Raw genomic sequence first — 24,920 nt, forward strand, 5'->3', positions numbered from 1 at the left:
TTTCCCTTCCTTGTGTGTGGGCGGCTCTCTCCTAAACAGGCATTTTTCAATTTAAGAGCACTGGATTAAAGATGTTTCGCTAAAAAATAGTTTCTCCTCAGACTGGCATCCACAGAGCCCACAGGATCACTGATCATTTGTTTTGAAGCAGCATCTTAGCCTCTCTGAGTGTTTCTGAGTGAAGGAAGAGGGGCTGCCCTGCCTGCTTGTGCTGGGTGGTTGCTTTTTGAAGCTACTCTGCCAGACTTTGTGAAGGAACAGTGCTATTCCCTTAGCAGCATAAGAAATAGAAGAACAGAAAGAAAGTTGTGGCAGCAGAACTATGAAAAATCCCACCTCACTGTGGTCAGCACAAGCAGGTAACTTAAAGTTCAAAAATTTTATCCAGGATGAGTCAGCTGGAGGAAAGAAAGGGGAAGGCTGCAGGAAGAGATGCTTTGTTTGTGTGGTGCGCTATGTGCACCGACACTGCCCCAGCAACCAGAAGCAGAACAGAACAAAACAACAAAACACAGCTGCAGCATCTTTCAAAGTTCTCCAAAATAATGCAGATAGTTAAAGCAGCATTAGACAGAAGGTTAAAGTGCTCTGGTCTCTGAAAATGTCCTTGGTAAAACAGTGCCTCTCCCACTGCTATCATTCTGCTCTGTGGACCGTGAGACAAAGGGAGACTACAGACAAAGCCACTAAGGAAAAAGATTTGTATTCCTCTGTGTCCACAGCACTGCACAGCAAAGGGGGAGCATGAGCTGGAGGAGCATGCTGTGCTTTTCATGGCAACAGCCCAGCTGCTCATGGGAGCAACTGCAGGAGGTATGGAGTCCTCCTTGCCCTTACTGATGTCATGGGCATGAAAGATGCTCAGCAGCACTGCTGGCACACAAAGCAAGGCTGAGAACGAACCCTGCGTACGGCTCATGTTTGCAACCCCATTGCTGGCATAAGGGGAAGGGCAGATTGTTACTGCTTATTGCTGCAGCTGATGTTGGAGCAAAAGCAGAGGTGTGCTGCAAACCAGTGTCTGGGATGCTGGTTTTGGTGGGGGGGAGAGCTCTTTCCTGTAAACTGAGCACATCTCCTCTAGAAGTGGCCGGGAGGCATAAATATTGAATAGCAGATTGCCAGCTCCAGCTTCTGTGTGGCAGGATCTCAGTAAATGTAAACAGGGGCTTGGAAATATGCAGAAGAAGGAAAAAGTGCTAGAGAAGAAATATATATATGTATATATATATATATATATATATCTATATATCTAAATGGGGTGGAAGAAATGAGTGATAACTCAAAGATATGGAGATAGTGAGTTCCTACTGGAAACCAGTCCCTAGCAAGGAACAAAAATAACATGGAAAAAGGAGAAGCAAGGCAGATCTCATAAAGTATTTGTGAAGAGCAGGGAAGGGAGACACTTGGAAAGTCAGGTCACATATAGATTAACTGAACTGGGTGGCACACATCCAGGTGCCTGACTTTGCAAGGTACCAAGCTCTCCCTACAAGGTTCACTGTGTTTTATATCACAGCTAGTTAAAAAATCTACAGGGTTTAATTTTTTCCTTCTGTGTGGAATTCTTGTGATGAACCCAAGTGAACCCAAGCCACTTACCTCCATATCTTCCATAATAAATGTTGAGTTTTCAGTTACATTGGCTAAAAATAAATCTCTGCTTCTGATCCAGTGTTAGGACAACTTTTGCTCTCATTGTACGGTGTGTGTGCAGGGCATATTTCCTGCAGGCACCTCACTGCCTGGGACCCATCTTCAGTGCCCCATCAGGTGGACAACTGGCCTGGGGTCTTGAGGATTCAGTCACCAGAGGCCAACCAGGCCACAATACCTATATGATGCCCTTTGGGAGAATTTTGAAAGCGAGAATTTTGAATGTGAGAGCCATTTTGGTGGGAAAAATACAAAATTCCTTGAAACACTTCAAGGTTTTCTGCTTCGTGTTTCTTCTATTTGAAAATTATTTTTTTGCTCAATAATGTTTTCAGTTCCTCTCCTCCCACCAGTTCCCTGCTCAGCTCAGAAGAATTTCACAGAGGGCTGGGGGTGTGCAGTCCTCTACACAGACCTCACAAAAACCTCCAAAACAAACAAACAAACAAACAAAAAAACCTCCCCTAAAGCCCAAATACACAAAACAGAGCAGTATCAGCTAATGACAGTGGAGAGCACCCTGGCAGGAATTGCCTGTGGTACAGTCCCTTGTGGGAAGTGAGGAGTATTAGAGGCTGAGTAGATGCCAGGGCAAATCCTAAGGTGCCCTCAGGTGTTGTCTGGGAGGTGGGTGGGTGATGACAGAGGTTTTGTGTGCCAACAGCCAGGCATAGCTGGGAAAGGCAGCTCGTGCCAGGAGAAGCTGCACAACCTGAAGCGCTGCAGAAATCCCCAGTAAAAACCACAAAGTTCTTGCTGGGGTTTAGTGTTATGCCTCCTCTTTGGGAAGAAAGGATGTTTTTTGCTTCTTATTGAAACAGTTGGTAAATAATTAAAAGAAAGAGACAACATATTCTTTAAGGATAATCTAGTCTTCTGTTCCCATGACAACATCCTTCCTATGCCAGAAGCCTTTTGCTCCAGTCATAGAGGGGAGGGTGAAAGCCCTTTTGGAAGGAGGTGGGTAAGGAGGCATGACCCTGCTGGGCGGTGAAGGGGAGACATCCTGCAGAGCAGAAGGACTGCCATAAACCCCAAACCACGGGAGAAACAAAGATGTCCCTTCCAGGGACAGTCAGGAATAAGCCTAGAGGTATCCATCCAAGGGGCTGTAGTCACCCCATGGGGTCACCACCACCATATTTTCACCCTTCTTCCCTCCCAGCTATCCCAAGTGCAGGCCATGCTTCTCTCATTATCAAATATTGGGGTAATTTCTAGCAGTCCACTACTCTCTGATGTTTCTCCCATTGCTCAGTTGAAACATCTCACAGCCCATGCAACTGCCAGGACAGCTTGGAGTCCCACCTTCATGTTCTCTTGTGACAAACTTGCAGGGAGCACTCTGTGCATTGAAGTGTCTGGGGTTTGGATGGGTTTCAACTCTTTGGGTTTTTCGGTAAGCCCTACCTCTGGCTTCAAAGCAGCTCTGGATTTGGGTTGAAGCCTTGTGCAATTCAAGTTCATTGTTCAGCCATTTAGGGACTGACTTCCCTCCCTGAGGATGTGAAACCATGTGTTGTGTCCCTCCTCTCTGCCCACGGGACAGTGAGCAGGGGCAACTCACCCAAAGAACCACCAGTGCAAAAAAAGCATTTAAAGACCCTTATTATTGCTTTAATAAATCTGTATTTGCATCCTTTCTGCAAGGACAAGGACCCAGGCTCTCCTGTCCTCTACTCACAGGCCTGACCTCCCTGCAGTCAGCATGCACACTTGCAACAGAGGAAATGAATTAAGTTCCCACAGTAATTATCCTTTTCCTGGCTGCTGGTCCCAAGTGATGTGCTCGCTGTTTACAACCCTGGTTTGCAAGATGCAGCAGCTGCTTTAAAGTCAGACAGGTCACAATAAAATCAGAACATCTTTTGTGCTGCCCTCTTCACAATGCATCATATGCCAGCTGGGAGACCTCTGTGGGGGCTGCAGAGAACCTCTTGGCCTGACAGAAAAAATGGGACAGGGAGCCCTGCTCCTCCTCAGGGCTCTAAGCATTTCTGTCTCCATTAGGCTCCTATCATCTCTTTGCTGCCCTTCCCAGTGTGTCTTTGACACACCTGAGCGGAACATCCCTGGGGTGGTACATGACATCCAAAATCCTTTGTCCCCCTCAGGTGGTCGGTTTTCCTATCCACTTGCAAATCTGGGAAGGGTACAAAACCTTGGAGCTGCTGCAGGAGAAATCTAGGCTGGTCCTGCCAGGAAGGAGATTTGTGCAGTGGTACCACTGGAAAAGCAAGGAGGAATGCAGCTTCTGGAAGCCTTGCTGCAACCACGTTGGGAGAGGATCATTCTGGACAGAACCTGGTTCCTGAGGCAGGTCATGGTTTGAGGGCTGTTCTGCCCTCACCCTCTCCAGTCCTCCCCATGCCCACTGCCCTGCAAGGCAGAGACAAGCACAGCTGCAGTTCTCCTTGTCCCTCTCACCCATCTCTCCAGCAGGTGACCCAGCTGGCCTGGACACAGCACACATCAGCATCCTTACAATGGCACGCACACGCAAACACACACACACTCTCCAGTATTCTCCAATATTCGCTGCTCTCCATGCCCATGGTTGGCACTGATTAGGACCCTGGTCCCAGCTACACTGATGCAAACCAGGAAAATTCCAGGAGATGATGCTAGGGAGGAGACAGAACCACCGCTGAGCTGAGGAAGTCCTTGCAGGGTCTTCCCACTGGAATTTGGAACAGGGTTAGCCCTCAGTCAAGGGACTGACTGTGTTTTGTGTTGTTGAAGCCCCCTTTGCTTTTATGTCTTTTTTAATATTCTAGGTTTTGTATTATTTTAATATATATAGCTATAGATACAAAAATAACAGATAGGTTTCTCTAGGGATAATTTTTGCACCTTTGGGCTTCTAAAATAAAATATCACAATTACTGCAAATAAAAGGGGGGAAAGTTCAATTTCCTCTCCCCCTTTTACCTTCCCCTTTCCTTCCAGCCTACTTCTCCCACTCCAAATATCCCCATAAGCCTTGCAATTTTTTTCCCTTTGTAGTTTTCTTTCTTTGGAAAATGAAAAAACCAAACCCACAAAACAACAACAAAAATAAGCCATGTAGCCTCCATCCCTCCTTCTATGAGCATGCCCGCTGTGTTCACACATTCCCTTCAAAGCAAGGCTTTTCACCTCAAAACGTTTCCCTGTGGTCCATGGCTATTTGCTTTTCTCTGTTGCTGGGGCCAGATTTTCACCTGCTGTAAATCAGCATGAATTCACCTCAAGCCAGAACTCTGCTGCTTTACACCAACAGCATGTTTTGCCAATTTATGCTCATCCTGAAGATCTGGCCCACAGTTTTTAACCTTGGAAACGGAAACATGGACAACAAAGAAGTTCCCAGAAACACACAAGGCAAGCTCCAGATGCTCTTCTCTTGCTGCTTACCCTGCTTCGCTTCCCTTCACCCCACCCTCATGGTTTGGTGTAGCAGCTCCTTCAGGCCCCCCATTCTCTTGTTTCTCCTCAGCACTTTCTGAAATTCATAATCTCTCAGTAAAAAAAATAAATAAATCGATCTCTCTATATATGTATATGTATATAACTAAACAGCTGCCACGTAGCAGTCACCCGGCTGGAGGGTCCTGTCCCTGCCAGCCCATGGCCTGTCCTTGTCACTGTAGTCTCTGGGGTGATGGCCCAGGTCTTGCCCTCAGGCAGGACTGTTCCCGTATTGCTTGCACGCTCCCACACCTCTGAGGTACGGTACCAGAATATTTATTATATATATATATGTATATATATATATATATTTACGTATATATATATATATATTTATAAATTTTTGTTTGCCTGTTTTCTTTTTCTTGCAAATCCTTTGGAATTGCTGCCAGGGAGAAGCTAGTGAAACATGCTCCCCATGCCAGCGGCCGAATGCTCCCTCCCTGCGCCTCAGGGACCCTCATCTGTTCCTCTTGCTGACTCCGTCTCCCAGCTCCAGCTCGGAAGGGAGCGGGGAGCTGCGGTCCCCTGTCCCCAGTCTGCCGGGGCCATGCGGCTCCTCTCCTTCCCTGGGCGAGGGGGTGTCCTTGCAGAAGTCCGTCACCCAGGAGGGCATGGAGAGGAAGCCCCGAGGGTCGACGGTGTAGAAGGGCTTGGCGTGGTGAGCGGCGGGGCGGCGGGGCGAGGGGCTGGCCTGGAGGCTGCTGGTGCTGCTGCACTTCTTCACCAGGCCCAGCGCCGGGGCGGGCGGCGAGAAGAGCGAGGTCAGCGACAGGCTGCTGAGCGTCTCCGAGGGCTCGCTGTTGTTGCCGCCCCCGCGCAGGCTGCTGCCCGGCCCCTCCTCGTCCGAAGGGTCCATGGAGTCGTGGTGGGTGCAGCCGGGGCTGGTGCTGCCGCCGCTGCTGTGGCTGCGCTGGTGGCGGCACAGGCTCCGCAGGTTGAAGAGGCCGCGGCCCCGCAGGCTCCGGCGGCGGGAGGCGGGCGACAGGGGGGCTGCCAGGGGTCTGTGGCTGCCCGCCGCCGGCACGGGGCACAGAGCCACCGGCAGGTCCAGGGTGCACTGCGGAGAGTCGCTGAGGTTGAGGCTGTTGTCCTCCAGCGTGGTCTGCAGGCTGCCGGCCGAGCTGCTGCTCCGGCTGTCCAGCGACGTGTCGCTCTCGGGGGACTGCGGGGCGGGAGCACGAAAACACAGTTGTCAGGAAGGAGGTGGGCAGTGGGCAAGAGACTTTGCCTTACTGGTTTTGGGGGTGCTTAGGGGCGTGAAAATAAGCCATCATTACAGAATGGGGGAAAACTGCATTCCTTTCTCACTCTTCTTTGCTGGGGGAGATAGCCATAAGCAAACCAATGATGGAAAGCACTAGCCATGCAGCCTGCCATGGGGATTTCTTTCTGGGTAAGGAGGAGGAGAGGATTCAGAATGAATCTCACCCTCCCACGTGAAGTGCTGCACCAAAGGGAAGGGATGCTGTGTCTGTGAGCCCTGCAGCACCCACCACTATGCTCTCCCTGAGCACTGATGGTCCAGGAGGCACCAGAGCAAAGGTTCCCTGTGGGTGCTCACTCATGGCTTGCCTATAAACTTGCCACACAGGCTGGGGACACATCTATCAGCTGCACAGGAATCGAGGAACTTCTGTACAAACCTCCTGTCATTTAAAAAAATCAGCAATATCTGAGGAGAGAAAAGTGGCCCCATGGTGCTTTCGACCAGCACTAGCAGGAATTGCCTTTTCATTTAGGGTACAAAGGTGGGGTCCCCTTCCAGCAGGAAGAGGACACAGCCTTAATTTCCTTGTATCGGGGCTCATCTAGTTAAGCTGCATTTTAGTTGTTTCTAGGAAATTGGTCTGCACTGTGTGATCATCACTGGGACCCTGCACTGGGAATGATGCATGTAGGACTGGAAGCAGTCTCCTGAAGCAGTCTCCATAGTTATTCCACACCCAGTGGTGTGCCAGCTCCAGGGCTCTACCTCTTTTGTGTCTTAATTTAAACCAGAAGTTGCAACAACTCAATCTCAGACCAAGGCTAAATTTATCCTTGGTGAATTTATACACATTAGTATTGTGCCAACACTGTCTGTCATAACTGAATAACATAGTTGAATAACACCTGATTTTATTTTTTCAGTTTGTCTGGAACAATGTGCCCCTGCTCATGGAGTAGCTTCCAAGAACAATAGCAGGGATCTCTACTGGGCTTTCATCTCTGCATCTTCAGAGATACCTGACGTCCCCACAATGATTTTATTCTTCTCTTTTGTTAGTGAGAAATAGCTGCCTTTTCAGAAGGAGATGACACCTTTCTGGGATGTGAGAGTTAAGTGGGCAGTGCAAAACAGCTTAGGGACACAGTGTGTGGATGGGCACTAAGGGATGTGGAGGATGCAGGTGGGAAAAGCCTGTTCCAGCCAAGAAGGTGCATGATTTGGAGTCACAGTGCTAAGAGGACCCGAGGAGGCTGTGCAGCTGTCACCTCCCTGGCCCACACCATGGCTGCTGTGCATGCAGGTGTCTGCAGCACACCCAGTGCCAGGGACCCAGGGGGGAGCTACAGAGTGATGTGATTCCATCTTCATGTGGGGCCCACTGCAGCTGTCAAACTATTTGTTGATCCAAAGCAGAGGAACAAATGACTTCATGGGTGAGAGCTATCCAACACCACTTTGTTATACTACCCTCTCTCCTCCCCTACCCTTCTGCATTCTGCAGTCCACTGTGCTCCTCCTAGAGATCCAGGTTATCCAGGCTACCCAGCCTGTAACCACAGCTGCCTCTCTCCTTCCTCTGCCCTCCTCCTTGTTCAGCCCCTCTGTTTGGGTGGGATGTGAAAACTGAGTTTTCCTAGCAGACAGAAGCAGGGTTCCTTACCTGATGGAGAAGTGAGCAGTTCACACCTGGAGATCTCAGTGATGCCCACGAGCCTTGCAGAGAGATCTTAGGAAGGTTGTGTGGACATGAGGCTTCCTCAGGCCCTGTTTGGGTGGCAGAGATGGCTGGGTGGAAAAATTCTGTTGGTACAGGTAACAGAGGGGAAGATGCACCTGGAGAGAAGGGGCTGGGAGGGACTGACAGAGCATAAAAAGAAAGGGGAGGAGAACAGAAATAGAAGAAAATAAAAGTTGAAGAGTCCTCTGATTTTAGTTTGTGCCTTTGCTGCTGTTACACTGAGCAAAGTCTCAGGTCCAGTGAACAAAGAATATTCAGGAACATGCACTCCTGGCCAAGAAGCCTCAGTCTGGTGTTCACACTAAGGATCCCACTTTTTGCACAAAAACCTGCACCAGACCAGGAAGATCTAACTCAGCTCAGAGCCATAAGGTAACAGGACAGCTCTGTTGTTGCTCTCACAGAGAAATGCTGAGCTATAAAGCCTTGATTCAAATATGTATTGCTGCCAGAGGACATTCATCCCAGATCCTGCAAGGCAAGGGATGAAGGGAGATGTCAGAGCCCAGGACGTCTCCCTGACGGTCCTGGATGATCCGAGCCCCAGCCAGGGGGCTTTGAAGCCCTGGTAGGGGGGTTGGAGACCCTGGCATGCAGCCAAAGACCCCTGTGGCTTTGAGTTTGACCCATGGAACAAATTACCACCTTTGTATGAAGAATTAAAGGTCACAAAAGTTTAGATAACATAACAGTAGTTGTCACAGGGTGAAAGGTGGAATTTTGAAGAATTTTACTATGGGGGTCTAGGAGGCAAGATAGAAGGATTTGGGCATTGTCCTGTTCTTCTCCCTTCTTCTTCCTAGCCTCCATCTTGGTGATGGCAGCACTTTGGGATTGGTGTAGAGTAGAAATTCACTGTCTAACATAGGTGATAGGTATTGGAACACAACTGTAAATATCCAATATGTAGTTTATAGTATAAAAGACAACACCAGCCCCGCAGGCAGGCAGTGTGCCTCAGACTGACCAGCTGAACAGATCTTGGCAGGCCAGACAGAAAATGTTTTAGATAAGAAATAATAAACAACCTTGAGAACATGAGCCGAATACTTCTGCTTTCTTCTTAGACAGCTGGGTTGGGGAAAAGAGACTTTTAACACATCTCAGGGTCTCCTCGACCAGAGGAGATCCTGAAAGGAAGATAAATTAAGTGGTGGTTTGGGAAAGCTGGGGACCACAGGAGACCAGGGCATGCTCAAGAGTAGAACTGGGGCACTTCCACCAAGACATGTGTTACATGTACCCTGAACCTTTACTTGGTCTCAGGGGGCAGCAGAGTTTTTCTGTGCTGAGTGAGCACAGTTCATCCATCTGGCATGTCAGGAGAATCTGTCCCCACTCTTTTCTGACCATGCATGGGTGCACTACTGCAAATGGAGATCAGCACTTTCACAATATTGCAGAGTAATGGCTGAGGGAAGATACAAAAACTAGCAACAAAAATGAAGGAACTACTCCTGCACAGGGTCATGTCTGAGGGAAGATATAAAAATTAGCAACAAAAATGAAGGAACTGCTCCTCCCCCCATTCCTGAAGCAAAATAGCAAACTGAAAGCTAATTTTTGGTTAGTGTAACCCCAAGTCACATTAACTCTCCCCCTGGCAGAAGGAAAGCAGGAGAAAAACAGCTGAACCAAGCCACAGTTTCAACAGACGTGGAGAATGAGAGCCCTGCTCACCTTTGCTACTTTCATGCTTTAGCCAAGACTGAACTGAGTCGAAAGGTGTATTCTCCATTTCACACAGGTAACTCTCTGGGTTTGTAGAGCCATCCTCACTGGATGCTGGAAGCAGGCATTCCCCCAGATTGTCTGCCCCAGTGGAATCAGGGTCGTCCTGGCCATCCTGCTGGAAAAAATAAGTGAGGGCAAAGTGAAATTTAATGGAAGATGATAGAGCAGACTTTTCAAAGCCTCAGGAAGAACAGATTCTGATAATAACTTCAACCTAGCTAAGAGATGCTCAGCTTTCCAGCTCAAATCACCTTTTGACTAATTCAGAGGAAGTTACTAACAGTAGTGAAGAAAACTTTCAAACACATGTATTCTTTTGTTCTCCTCAAATCCTACTCCACAGTATGTCTCTATGGAGAAGCTGTTGAAAAATGACCAGAATTACATTCCTCAGCAGGGACACCTGGATGAATACAGAACATGTGAAATGAGCAGGGGTGTAAGTACAGCACAGGCTGTAAGATGCCCATGGCTGTCTGAGGCTAACCTTGATCTCCTTAGGATTCAGCTGAGCAGCGTTTCGATTGTCTGACTCATCTCCTAGAAGGATGGAAGAGGACTTGTCTGAGTTGAGGGATAATGCTTCCATTTCAGCCAGCTGGACCTGCAGGAAGGGAAAGGAGCTGTCACAGGTCATACCTGGAATCCACATTTCAAGCAGTCACACTGTTGATGGTGGATAAGTGAGAGCCTGTAGACCCAAAATCAATTTTAGGTTATATTCCTTGGACATATCAGGAACTGCCTAACCCAGAACTGGGCTGGGCAGGAGAATTCACTTTTTAAGAAAGGTTGAATATACGATCTGCAAGCAGGCTGCTATCACTCCATGCTCCTCTAGTGCCAGAATTGGAAGAACGAGTCCTGTATCTGTCACAGTGGTACAGCTGGCCCAAAGCCCTGCAAATAAAGCCAGGCAGGCAGAGGGGTCCCTCAGGCTGGCGACAGGGCAGCCAGCTCTGCTGAGGGATAAGGAGTAGACTCCTCTTTCTGAAGGCACCACAGACAGCCCTGCTTCAACATGAAGGTGCTTTCATTCCAGGGAAAGTCATGCCTTTTGCAATCCATGCCAGTGTCATGCTTTTCATATTCTCTTACCTTCATTACTGAAACCCTGTTTCTCTCCAGCTTTCCTGCATTTTGCCTTTCTCCTCTCCTCTAACCTACCCAAGATCTTACCTAACACCATCTTCCATTCTGTGTTCCATCTCTAAACTCAGTCCCCTCCCACACACCCACACTTTAGCTCTCCTGCTTTCTGAAAGCAAGTCTGACCACTGCATCTCTCTCATTCTTGTGCTTCAGCTCTGCTCCAGTCCCGTGCCTGACCTTGCTTCATCTTTTGGCCTGTTTATTACCACATTTGCCCCTCTCCCATCCTTTTTCCTCCAAGCTTTTAAATCCCCTCTGCCTGACAACTTTCTCACAATGCCTGAAAAGCATCTTTTTCTGCCAGCCTAAGCAGTTACTCTGTCCCTCCTGGGCTTGGATTTCCATCACTGGTCTCTGGAGTGCCAGAAGTTTGCACCACCAGCAGCTAACTCTTGAGAGCTGTATTCTGGGTTGTCTCAGTCGGGACAGCTTCTGGCCATGTGTTTGTGTTTGCAAGAAGCAGGTACAGCTCTTGCACCATGACAGCAGGTGAAACATTTGGAGAGGTGACTTTTCAGCTGGAAGTTTAGTGGCTTCTGTCAATGCCAGAGGCTGGAAGAGGTCTCCATCTGAGGGATAATGCTCTTTAAACAAACAGAATGGAAAAGCGGAGCTGGATTTAAATAAAGTGCACAAATGACATCCTTATTTGAGATATTATTCTGACACAGGAACATAGTGCTGGTCAACCATGGAGAGAGCCTAAAACCAACAACTGCTCCTCTGAGCACGAACGCACAGAGAGCCCACAATGAACTTATGCCAGGGATGCTACACAACCACCAGTCAGCAACAACTCCTGCAGAGAACCACAGTCTTCATTCAGTCCCACTTAATGTGTGTACTCATCTGTTACTCTCCCAAGTGCTTGCTACACCAAAGCGGCCTTACAGCTGTGCTTGTAGAGAAGCGTGCATGATATGTGGTAACATCTGTGACTACCTTTGCCATCCATAAAAAAGGATTTCAACAAAAGCCAGAACAGTCTGTTTGTCACTGAACTACTTGCTTGAAATTTCGGACCACCCTGAGATCTACATAAAACCCACAATCAACAAAGTCATGACTAAATAAACTGCAGGTGTGAAAACACATTTCACTGGTGCTCACTGACAAACTCCTACCATGGCTGAACACACTTCAGTCATCCATATACAAAAGCCTGTCAACCATCCCAAGAGTGAAATGATGGAAATGACAAGAAGAGTTTAGCATCATGAAAAAAGGAGGTTTTGTTCTTTTTGCTTCACTTACAGTAGAATATTTTAAAATCTGCTGACTGATGATGAGGAACAAAAAAATATTTTAAATTGCAGTGGGGAAGAAGGGGCTGTTGACCAGATCCCATCCATGAAACCTGCCAGGAGCATCAGCCTGAAATACTGAACAATGCACACATATCCCTTAGAAAACTACTACTTGCAGATACATCTTTTAGAACAGACCCACGATCACAAAAATCCTTAATTATACAAATAATTGGTTTGAAAATAAAGAATCAGGAGCATAATTGGGAAGGCACTGAGCCCTTCTGCTCGATGCCACAAAAAGCTTAGCACACATTAATAGGTCTGAGCATGTTTAAATGTTGTGTCCATGCACTGTGCTCATCATCTTGGGGAATTAAACTACCAATGAAATTGGAGGGGACATTTCTGCTCAATCTGTGATTTTTGTCAGAAGGGCAGTTTAAGGCTGACTGGGTGGACAGCAAGCACACTGGTTTCTCTAACATAGACGCACTTAAGAGCCCTGGATAAAGAGTTTGCCTATGTAACTTGGTGTCAATTGCTTCTGGGACTGTACAGTTCAGTCTGTGTACAATGCTCATTTGGGTATGTTGATGTACTAGAGTACACTATAATTTAATGACTCTGTGCATTGCTGATGTTAGCTATGACTCCATATAGTGATTTACTATTTAAATTTCCCCAATTCTTTTTTTCTACTTTGAAATATGAAAAGAAGGTCATGGTCAGTCCTGGCTCAAAATCCTAAGGTATCACTTTGACTTATATAATCCAAAATAAAACATCTATATTTTATTACTAAACCCATTCTTGCAAAGATAGTTCTTTTCAATTCCACATTTTAGATGTATTGAAAAACTATTTTTGAAAGTAATTTATGGCTCTATAACACCCATTAGAAAGTATGATCTAAGAATAATTTTTCAGTTGTGATAATTACATCAAATTCTTTGCTCTGGCTGTGGGTTACATTTGAAGATTTTGCTAATCTAATTTCTTTGCTGGAAAGGTAAGAAAATGGGTTGTTGTCTTCACTCGTAGGTGGGATACTGAAGACTATCTGTGAGGTTTTCAAATGTGGCAAACTATCTGCAAATGACCTGGGGGCAATAATTCTGGACTGCCTTAGATCTCATTTGCTGAGAAAGCTAAGCACCAGTTGCTGAAGATAAAGCCTTAAGTAAAGCAGTGGAAATTATAGTTAATTGAAAACTGGTTATTTGGTTGCATTAATGCAGAATTCATTTGTGACGTGTCTCAATAAGGATAAACTACAGCAATGTTTGCATTTCGATAGTTTCAAAAAGGAAGCAGTAGGGGAAAGCAGACAGCTGAGAAGCTGAAAAAATATCAGAGCTTCAGAACTAGGCATCTGAGACCAAACAAAATAGAACTTTCTTCAAACATGAATAGAATGATCTGCCAGTAAGAGCTCTTTCCCCAAGTTTCCTTGTTTCTTTATAAGCTATAACAACATATCAAGTCAGTTATGGGGAAGGAGAGGGTGAAGTTTACCACTGATGTACCAATTTACTGTCAGAAGAGCCACAATACTGCTACAAGTCTGACCACACAAAATCAGAGCACCTACATACCATAAAAATGATTTCAGAACTAAATTAGTTCTGCTACTCACCTAACCCTGCCCAGATGGTTTTGCTCCTCAAGTTTCACTACCTGAAAAGACTAATTGCTTAGGATGAAGTTTTCCAAAGCCTCTACCAACTTTAGTAGCTGAAGTCTAAACCATTTGGTCCTGCTTTTAGCAACAACCCATTTGTCAGCTAACAAACTTTCTCAGTGGGCTCACTTTTATTTAGTTTTTGCTCAAACTAATTAACTGGTTTTCACCACAAAGCAATCCTTGCTCACAAACGTGACTCTATTCAACAAAGTATTTAAACATGTGCTTAACTGATTGACCTCAACAGGCAATAAGCAAGCACATGCTTAAAATGAGGACAAAACACAAGCTTAAATATCCTGCTGAATTGCTCCTGAGTGGTTTCATTGGGGTGAGATCCTTAGAGTCCTCTGTCTAACATGAGCCTGAACCTAGGCTTTTCTTGCAGACTTGAACACAACAAGAGCTGCCAAGGGATGCCTTCATAGTCATTTCTCTCCAGGTCATTCAGTCCCTCCTGACACGTGTCCTGTCACGTCTCACTTTTCCACCACTTCAAACATCCACGTGTGGCTGAGGAGGGCAGGCCTGTACTAGAGGCAGTGCCAGCACTTCACAACAGATAACAAACACAGGTCAACAAGCTCTACTGTCTACACAATCTACAGCGAGGAGCACACATGGGACGACCTGCGGGCACACGTGGGTGTGGGTGTGCAGGTCTGGGGGAAGAGTCCCCTCACACATCCTCGTACGCAGGTTACCTCTTGCTTGTCATGGTTACACTTCTCGCACATGGCCGGCGAGGAGTAATGATGGAAGACGGAGCCCGATAGGTTATCGATGATCATTAACTCCCCGTCGAAGGAGTCCTTAATAATTAAAGAGACACTGTCCAGCCATAAGTTCTCCTAGGGGACAAGAAAGGGGGGAGGATGGGAGAGATCATTTTAAGAATGTCGAGTTTTTTGCTTTCAAGTTTCATGTGAATTGGGGCTGGGTTCTCCACCCTGACTCATCTGGAGCAGCATCTTGTTCTGCAGGTACTTGCACAGGGTCACTGGGGGGAACATTTGCTCCACAGGGTGTGTAAAGGTGTCAGAGTTCAATGAAAGAAAAAAAAAAAATAAGGAGGGACAGTCTTCACTCACTTTCAGTGCTCACGTCTCCCTTCCAGCTCTGCTGGAGTCACTCACTCTTGATCTGCCATTTCTCCTGCACTCTTCTCCTGAGCTGCCCTCTCAAATTTGCTCCTGTCACACCTTTAGCTGATCTGCTCCATCCCTCCTCTGCTGGCCCTCAGGTTCCTACACCATGATGACAATGAAGAGGACACACTACTGTCATAGCCTTGTCCCTACATGATCCTATAAACTCAGAAGTCTACTGCTAAAAGCAAACCTTTCACCCTGAGGTGGAAGACTCTGCTACTGCTAAGCCCTCAGTCATCTGAGCTGCCCAGCTAATGCCCACAGCTCCTTGCTGCAGTCTGGTTAGTAAGTTCAAAGGTGTACTCACCTGGGCTGGAGAGTAACATCTCATGCACAGATGTCCTTCGGGTTCTGTTCTATCACCACCTCCTCCTGTTCCTGCTCCTTTTCCCTGTCCTGAGTTTGGAGAGCCTGACTTGTGGGAGCACAGCCCGTGAGTAATTTCCATCTCAAGCTCAGCATCCATCTCTGCATCCTCCTGGGCCTCCTTGTTGCTGTCGTCGAGATGTTTCATGAGCACAGCTACCACCACATTGATGAGGACAAACTGGGCTGTGAGCACAAAGCTGACAAAGTACAGTGGGGAGATGAACTGCAGGTTGCTGAGACAGCTCCGGTCATCGTGGCTGCAGTCACGCAAGGTATCCTTGAGGGGAAGTTGGGATTGAGAGGGAATCATGGAAGGAAGGAAAAACTAAAGTAAGAACAGAAGACTGGCTGTTCTCTCTGTCAAAAAACACTGACGCTAATGGAAAGAACAAAGCAGACACTTCTATCACCCCATACCTTTTGGCATAATTCCCCAAAGAACCTGGGACACTCTCTGTTCATACGCTGTTTGCTTCAGAGCAAAACCATCCAAAGGCATATGAAGCAAACTTTCAGACCATGACATGCTGCTGCCACCACAGCCCCACACACGTGAACAAGACCAAAAATGAGCAGGCTGGTACTACCTTCTCCCATCTATTCTCAAAAGCACCATTTGTGATGAAAGAACTTTCCTTTCTCCATGTCCTCTGAAGGAAGGATTTATTTTGTGTTTTCCTGCTAGCTTTACAGATGAGTGCCATGTCCAATGCACATGTCCTATGCAGTCCTGACCATACTGGATATTCTCTCAGCCTAAATGATTTTCTTGTTCCTCCCAAAGAAAATTGGCACTTTCCTCAATCAGATGTCTTTAGGACTAGATGAATTACCATAGTGGGGAGAGAGACTCTGGACCAAGCAGGGACTTATCTAGCAACCTGGCTTCTGTGTTCTCTTCTACTCCCCTTTGCTAGCCCAAGCTCTGTTGAACAGACCACACATCAGAATTTCTCATTCCCCACAAGTAGGAGATCCTTGCCTCCAAGTCCCAGTTACCTTCATTATCCCATTCCAGTTGTCACCCGTGGACACCTGGAAAAGCGTGAGGAAGGCCATCCCAAAGTTCTCGAAGGTTGCGTGGCGGCTCATGCCCTCACAGGGGTTCTCATCGTTGCACACTGAAAAACACGGGGAGCGCAGAGTGCAACACTCAGAGGAGAACACACTACCAGCCCTGAGACCAACAACATGAACCCACAACCTGAAGACCTCAGGTAATGAATGGTATGAGCCCCCTGCCCAACAGTTGGCTGTTGGCCATCAATATGGAATAAATCCCTGAATGCCCAGCCGCAGGATATCAGGTAGTGTAACTGCTGCTCAGGGGGATCCTCCCAGCATGTCGTTGTGCTGCCTTTCTTCTTGGTCAATATTCCATGGCAAGAGATGTAAATAAAATTTCACAAACTTTTTCTTGTAATCTTGAAGGCAACATCAGGGACAGAGTGCAGGAAAAGCAAATGTTTAAGAATGTAAGAGAAAACAGAGGCTGCTCTTATTTTGTTAGCCTCTTAGGACAACAACAATTTAGAGGGAAATCCCTCTTACATCACTTATGCATAAGGGAGAATAAAGTTCATCAAACAATTCAGTCCCTTGATTGAAGAGTTCTGATTTTGAGAAACCCCACCCAGCATGTCTGTGGCTCACACTGAAGCATGGTCTGCTTGAGACTTACCCAATTTTCCAAAGAGCTCCACTCCCAGAGCAGCGTAGATGAAAAAGAGGAGCATAAAAAGGAGTCCAAGGTTTCCCACCTGAAAGCAAAGGCACTGTCAGCCTATCCCAAAGCCTATTTTATCTGTACAGAAAGTGTTTCTGCATTTCCAAGTCTGAAGAGAGCAGCAGTGAAATCCCAATATACAAATGCAACCAAACAATTGCTCACCACTTGAGAAGTGTTCAGGGATGGCTCCAGTTGCCATCAGGGCTGGGGGAGGAGCAGGAAGGTGGGAAGAGAAGACATGGAAAAATTAAGGACTTAATGGGCTTTTTGAAACACTAAACAGTTTCTGATCTGAATGCATGTGGTCACTGGGCCTACATTAGGATCATCACTTCAGGAATCTAATTTAGTCATTGCAACTGCTGTGCCATCCAAATTCAGGAGAGAAATAAATGATTCAGCCCACCTACTCCCCTGGACTGCCACATCCTGGCTCCTTGCATACTCACTAGAAGGAATTATTTCTGATGACTAAATTAGGTACCATAGTAAATGCTGTGAAAGCACAGTGCTGGGTCTGTGTCTGCAGGGTGTTAAAAAAAGGAAGTTAATAAAACTTAACTAAGGACTACATTTCCAAAGGGCTCTTTAAAATTAAAGCTCTATTCACTATTAAGAATTGCTACAGTGTAACAAAGACAGGAAGAGAATTGAAACAGGACAACTGGAGATGCCTTGTATGCTATTAGCAAGCCAAAATCCCTGACTTGAGTCTGTGCTCTAGGAACAAAAAGAGAAAGGTCAGAAGAGGAGAAAGTGCAAGGGAAAGGACAGCTTATTTTAAACTACTTCTTTTGGCAAAGCCAATAAATCTTAGAGAATAATATTACAGATAATTCAATTGTCCCCTGAAGACCTGGTGTATAAAATATGGAGACTAAATTCATTCTTTTAACATGGAAACTGGTGGATTTTAGACCTTTAAATTCAGATTTTTACGCACATATAAGAATGGAGGAATTGTTTTATCCCTGCTACACAACTTTATTAATCAAAGCCAACCTGTTATAGAAGTAGCAAAAGCCAGTCAATAGGAAGTCATGGGCTTTGATACTGGGGGGATTAATACTGCTCATTATTATCTTCCAGGGAATACCTAGAGACCAAACTTTCAGACATCTGCTTGCTTTGAGGTAGTTGTTACTGACCTCCAAAAGACCTGGCCCACAAACTTGGTTAGCAAAGGAGCTGTAGGCAAATGGGAGACAGAAAAATCAGAAATGAGAAAGTGTGGAAGAATATACTTGTGGTTTTTTGCTAAGACCAGAAACAGAGACTCACAGATCCCACCTGTGCTCTTTGCCATCTTGAAGAAAACACTTAACTGATGAATCTGTTTCTCTGTCTACATAACAGGGATATGAATATTTCCTCCTCTCTTATTTATTATCTGTATTTTGGGGGTAGAAGTTTAATCTCATAATTTAAGTGCAAATATATTGCAGAGTCCTCTTACCAACAGTTTCTGGATACTATTTCTTAATATCTGTGTGCATTTATCTGGGTTTCAGAATAAACATGTCACAGACATGCAGACACTGGATCTGAAGACCTGCTCTGTCCCAGATCCTCTCCTGAGAAAAATTGTCTGTTGTGGCTCCTGGAATGGAAAAGAGCAAGGTGCAAAGAAGCTGCACTGAGCCAGTCTGCGGCAGCAGAGCCAGAACTAATAAAAATTTACATTCCAGATCTGCCTGCACTAAGAACATCCTTTATCTCCTCTTCCTTCTATTGTCCAGTGTATCTCAGCCCACAACTATCCTAAATGATGTTGTATATCCTACACATGAATTATTAATATTGTTATTACTATTATTATAATAAACCAGAAATAAATATTGCTTAATAAAAAACATGGAAGATGAGATAGAGCTCAGGATCCATAAAAGATCGCAGAGTTTCCTTTTCACTTTTGTGCCATCATATTCCACTAATTCAGATTGACATTTATTGTCACCAGCACCAGAAGTAAATTCCCTGGGTAACTACTCATGCTGTTTTCAGATTGATTCCCAGCTCATCATCGCTCACCAGCGCTGGCACATTAGCTGATAAATCAACTGACAAATGCCTGTGCATTTTGATATCACGCAGTAGAGCTGCCTTCTCAGGGCCTGCCAAGGGACCAGTCTGATGTATGATCCGCACAGCCACTCGGTGCCATTACTCCTTGCTTAACAATTCTCCCTCAACCATCCAAAAGGAAGGGGACCAGACTCCCTGACTGCTCATCCATCACGGAGGATGCATCACAGTGGGCTTGAAGCCTGTGTAAAGCATGGTGTCAGCATCTCGTTTGGGAGCAGCTGCCACTCACAGCTCATGAGATCCTTCTGTCTCGATGTCTTGCAGCAGACACTTAACTGCCGGCTGTGTGAGCCACAACAGAGCGTGTCACTGCTTCTCATGCATGAGATGCTCAGAAACACAAAGGGATCCAGGAGGAGGAAAGAAGAAAAAAATAGGAAGGAGAAAGCACTGGGTAAGTAAAGGAGAGTGCAAATTAAAGAGAAGGAGGGCAAAGGTGACACATTTGGGGAAGGATGAGAGCTGCAGTGCTGGAAAGATGTCCTTTCCTCCTGAAATGGCTTCCAATCACTCTTGCCTTTTTATGGAGAGGGGAGAAAGGAGCCAAGGACTAGTTGCAAACAGTTAGACACTAGCTAGATGTGATGGGAGGAAACCTACCCTTATCCAGGGGTCAAGATGCGAGGTGAGCTGTAACCCCAGGAATGACACGAGAACTTGGACATGACCTTCAGGCAGTTGCCTGCACACCACAGTAGACACCACCTCTGAGACCCCACAAGAATCGACCCTTTGGAAAAAGGGACAGAAGAGGACAGTCTTTTGGGAAGATGTTTTACCTGTGGCAGGGCTTGAACAACTGTATCCAGCAGTGCTCGCATTCCTGTGGCCATCTTCAGGAGCTTCAGGACTGCCACAACAAGCACAAGAGAAGTGTCAGTCAGACTGAGTTCAGAGGCATCCTTTGTGTGCCTTACTAATAACAGTAGCACAAGACAGATGTCCTGTCTCTTGTTCCCCTAGAAAAACTGGATTTTCCCCTCATTCCTCTTCTTGCTTTTGATGGTACAACCCCAGTTTTTCCTTCTCCTCAAGTTGATATCCTTTTTACAAAATATTTTGTTTCTGCCACCCATACCTGTTGGGTTGCTTCTGTTTCACCCTGACACTCCAGCCACATGCTTCTTCCCAGGAATGTGTATCCCAATTGTCCTTCTGCTTTGATTTTTCCTTCCATCACTTTCTCTCCCTTCCGCCATTGCTGTTATGCCATCTTGGCACACCTTGGCCACCACTTTACCTGGCAAATTTCAACCTGCTCAGTGGCCTCTGCTCCCCACACCACTACTACAGTTGCCCCAGAAATGAGTAACAGAGAAAGTTCAGCTCTCACGTGATCTGCCCACCCTCCCAGTGCTTCGCCTCCCAGGGAACCAGAAAGCCTGAACCTCTAGGCTGTCCTAGATCCTAGAATCCCTGCTGGGATGTGATGAAGGACACCCCAGAGGCTCCACGACGGCTGGGGACAGGGCAAGCTCACAACTGTACAGCCACTGCTCAATGAGTCATGGCACCAAGTTGCACTTGATGGCCACAAACATCCCTGCTCTGGCCAGCGTCTCTCTCACCCCGGGCGATACGCAGCACCCTCATGATCCGGATGATAGTGGGGTTAATTGGGAGAGCAGCGTTGATTTCAATCTCTTCCAACGTGATGCCCATGACAGACAGCAGCACAATGGCCAGATCTAGCTGGTTCCACCTTTAGGAGAAAAATTGAAGAGAATAAATGAAGATAGAATTTTTCCATTTTCCTGAGAAAGAAAGGTACTTAGTCTCCACTTCATCCTAAACATTTCCTTACGTATGAGTTCAAGGCCCATTCTGAGTCAGCCTATATGGGCTTTTCCAGAGAAACAGAGATTCACTTTGCACACACCCTGAGCAGCCAGAGGCAAGCCAGCCTGATTTGAAAGCATGGAGCTGTGTTACTATGGCGCTGTGCTTTGACTAATGGGCTCAGCTTTTTACGGCCTTACTACCTTGAATCAACTTTTCTATCTATGTTCTGCTTTAGCATGCTCACAGTTTGCCTCAAGGGCAGGAAAAAAAATGTCTCTCTCTAACCTCATCTCCTTTGCTTTCTAGCCTAACCAGCAGACTGTAACCAAGAGGCAATTTTTGGACAACTCTTGCAATTGCCTAGGCATTGCAGCTTGTGGAGGATGAGGTCAGGTCCATGCGGAACTGGGAGGCAGTCAGAGCACTCTGCTACCACTTCACAGTCTATATAGGGCACCATCCCCAAACTTCTACCCCAAACCCGGCTGTCCCACAGCCACAGCTGACAACCTTCTGCTCACCTGTCTTTGAAGAATCGACGCAGACCAAATGCCACCAGCTTGAGGACTGCCTCAAACACAAAGACAGTGGTGAACAGGTAGTTGCAGTATTTGAGAGCGGTCTCCAGGGACTGCCACAGAAAGAAAGGGAAAAGAATTGAGGCAAAAGCAACATCAAACACATGACCCCCCTGTGCAGGGACTCTCCTAAGTGCCAAGAATTCATCCTGAGGTGCAGAAGCTGCCCCAGGTATTCACTGTGAGGTGGGGAGGCTGCCCCACACTTCCTACCTACTTGAATGTGGAGGTTGCCTACCAAGGGCAACCACCAGCCAGCCCCTTTGCCCATGTTCTTCTCAGGATCAGTTCCTGCTCCTTTCTTCTGTACTGTTCAGTATAATCAGGAGGAGGAGGCTATTGCAAGAGAATCCACAAAATACCATCAGGCTTTTCTTCTACCAGTAGCCCATGCCACCTGAATGACACCTTGTTAATGGCACTGGCATAGCTATCAAGCAGGAGTGAAGCACAGAGGTTACTCTGGTTGTGGATTCAGGTCATCTCTGACCAGAGATGTGCTTTGGTCTGGTGCCAGCACATCACATCTCTGAGCTGTTTGGTTCCTGGTTCTTTCACGTGCTGCCCCTTCACAACTACCAAGAACCAGTGTGAGCAGTGGGCAGCTTTCGGTGGCATTTTGTACTGGAAGGGTTTGAAGTGCTTTGAGAAGATTGTTTAACAGAGCCTGACAGCAGGCTGGCTTGGCTGGAGCTGAAGAGTAAGGAAGAGGAGTGACTTGTTGAGGAACAAAGATCTGATGTGAGGATGCCAACAGATAAATCTTGAGAGCTCCTCAAATATAAAGCTAGGCACCATCTAGGGCAAGATGAGAGCTGGGCAGCTGGGCAAGGTGAGCAGGAAACAGAGGAGCCCAGCAATAGATTTGAATGAGAACAGACAGATTCAGCTCCTGATCAAAGCCTGAGTTACCTCAGATGATTTGTTCAGACATCAAAGCTATCACCTGAACCAAGGGTCTTCTGAAGAGAAAACTGAAATGTTGCTGGGCAGATATCATGATGAATGCTTTTTCCACACATGGAGGCAGATGTGCAGTATACATTTTTCCCACCAAAGGCATCTGCACCTGCATTTGCCAGGAACACTGATTGGTACATGGTCTGTACCCAAGCAAAGTGAAAAACTTATCTGGCCTCCAAGGTGCTGTATTTGGGACCACACCCTGCAGCTGAGAGAGGCTCTGCACAGCACTTTGGCCCTGCAGTTTCTCTTATGAAGAAAAGGTGGCTTGGTAAAGATGGCCCATCCCATGACATACAACCAGCCACTCTGGTTCTCTCAGCTGAGGCCATAAGGCAGGGGAATTGGGCTGACATTTGGAAATCTGATGCAAAGTCTGAAGCTCCCAGGACACTGCTGCTTCCACAACTCTTATTAGGAACAAGGGAAACATAAAAAGCAGAGCAGGCAGCTAAATTTGGGTGACCCACATATCCACTTACTAATATAAAGCACAGAGACTTAATTGTACCATGCTTTCTAGGGGCTTGACTCTTGCTCAGACACCTTCTCTCTATTGATTTTAATGGATAACAAGTGTCTGAGTAGGAGCTACCTTTCTGGATACACATTAAAATCTTCACACAAATTTTCCTACTACAAAACTAATTCCTACAAAACTTTAACAGTAGTTTTTAGAGACACCCAAGTGTCCTACTTATGCTGGTGGGCAGTGGTCACCAAAGAGCTGTACCAAAATGACAATGTTTGGCATGACTTATCTCCAGGATCTCACTCACCACAGGTTGGTTGTAGTGCTCCAAGGACATAGTGACCACGTTGAGGCAGATGATGAAAGTGATGAAGATGTCCAGATAGTGGCTGGTGCAGACCGAATGGATAAGGAGGCGTATGTGGCAGTAGGTAGCATAGTACGGCAAACGCTGCGCCTCTTCAGAGGAAAGAGGGATATGGGCAGAGTTAGGAAGAGATCAGAAGAAAGAGAGAAATGGGTAAGAAACACTGAGGAGGGAGAAGGCGTAAGCTTGGTGATAGGTATTGAAAGAAACTGGAATGTAGTTGGGAGAGAGAAAAACCAGAAAAAGAATTGGTAAAGGACATAGAGAAGAGGGGGAAAAATGGGAAAAAAAAACCCCAAAACCAAAAACAACAAAAAACCCCACTGAAAGAAGAAATGGGGAAAAATATGTAGGAAAATAGACAAAGAACGGAATAGTAGGAAAAAAATCTGTTAGACTATGTTTGTGGGAATGATGCTATATCAGCTTTCATGTCTTGACAAATTAAGATCACTTTTGATAAAAGGGAGCAGATGGTTCAAGGAGAGGCCCTGGGGTGTTATAGGAGAGAAGGGGAAAACTGGAGCAGAGGCAAGGAAAGCATGCCCATAGGCTGTGAATGGAAGTCTGGGTAGTAGGGATGATTTCCAGGAGCAAGTATGCTTCAGCAATTTTTATCTAAAGGTAACACAAAACAGGACAGAAACACTAGGAATAGAAGGTTTCCTTCACCACAGAGGGTTTTAGATCCCAAGGAGTGACACTGCAACACTGGGGTCAGTGAGACAAAACACAGGGGTCTTCCTCTTTTTTTTTTTTTTCCCCTCTTATTTAGATTTGGGTTTAAACACAAAGAATGGTCTGTCCAGGTTCTTCTTCAACCACCAGCTGTGCTGCAGGAAGCCCAGGTGGGACTCACCCCAAGCACAGGAAGCGTAACAATGTGTGCACCCCCCATGCCAACAGTGCCTGTCAGCATGTGCACAGGGGTGGTTATGGTACATCATCTCCTGAGGAGCAGGGTGCTAAAACCCTTCCCAGGTGCCTTTCCTGGAGTCCCAGCAGACCTCCTCAGCCACCCCTCTTCCCCAGACCACCCCAGTGAGGTGTGTGGTGACACAGCAGTGGTGCGGGGAGGAAGGCTGAGAGCACGGCCATGAGCGATGGATTTTGGAGACCAGCTCATTGGGAAAGAAAAATAAGAGGAAAAGGTTTTTCTCAAAAAACCTTGGCCTACGAACCAAACAAACACTTAGGCTGTGCCTTACTCCTTCGCTTCTTCTCCAAGCGTCGCAGGCGCTTCTCCTCCCGCCGGCGCGCCTCCTCAGCCTCCTGGTGCTGCCGGCACTTGTGGAAATTCTCCACCACCACCCCCACGAACATGTTGAGCACAAAGAAGCTGACGATGAGGAGAAAGGAGATGAAGTAGAGTAGCATCCAGGGGTTGTTGTTGATCACTGGCTGGAGTGGGAGGAGAACAGAGGCAGACATTGTCTTAGCAGTAGAGGAACAGGGATGCAGTGGGTGGCAGTCCAATAGATCCTGCTTTACAATGCATTGAAATAACCATGTGTGGGCCAGGGGGGAGCCAGAACGCCCAG

At 46.6% G+C, this 24,920-nt stretch overlaps 1 protein-coding gene across 8 annotated transcripts in view; it reads right to left on the minus strand.

The window, feature by feature from the left end:
- Positions 1-3,265: 3,265 nt before the first annotated feature.
- Positions 3,266-24,920, minus strand: part of CACNA1I (calcium voltage-gated channel subunit alpha1 I) — a 164,612-nt gene continuing 142,957 nt past the window's right edge. For 3 of the 8 annotated variants that reach the window (XM_064420176.1, XM_064420178.1, XM_064420177.1), the window contains 13 exons: positions 24,588-24,780; positions 23,320-23,471; positions 21,521-21,630; positions 20,786-20,919; positions 19,997-20,067; positions 17,082-17,160; positions 16,400-16,521; positions 15,339-15,677; positions 14,585-14,731; positions 10,282-10,398; positions 9,741-9,909; positions 7,983-8,179; positions 3,266-6,274 (listed from right to left, as the gene is read on the minus strand). In XM_064420176.1, coding sequence (XP_064276246.1) covers positions 5,570-6,274; positions 7,983-8,179; positions 9,741-9,909; positions 10,282-10,398; positions 14,585-14,731; positions 15,339-15,677; positions 16,400-16,521; positions 17,082-17,160; positions 19,997-20,067; positions 20,786-20,919; positions 21,521-21,630; positions 23,320-23,471; positions 24,588-24,780 — 2,535 coding nt within the window. In that variant the 3' untranslated portion in view covers positions 3,266-5,569. Of the gene's footprint in view, positions 6,275-7,982; positions 8,180-9,740; positions 9,910-10,281; positions 10,399-14,584; positions 14,732-14,971; positions 15,128-15,338; positions 15,678-16,399; positions 16,522-17,081; positions 17,161-19,996; positions 20,068-20,785; positions 20,920-21,520; positions 21,631-23,319; positions 23,472-24,587; positions 24,781-24,920 lie in introns of those variants that run through there. The other 5 variants (XM_064420179.1, XM_064420181.1, XM_064420183.1 and 2 more) reach the window with 5 other exon arrangements.

This window comes from Passer domesticus, chromosome 5 (genome assembly GCF_036417665.1).
Source record: "Passer domesticus isolate bPasDom1 chromosome 5, bPasDom1.hap1, whole genome shotgun sequence".
Lineage (NCBI taxonomy): Eukaryota > Metazoa > Chordata > Aves > Passeriformes > Passeridae > Passer > Passer domesticus.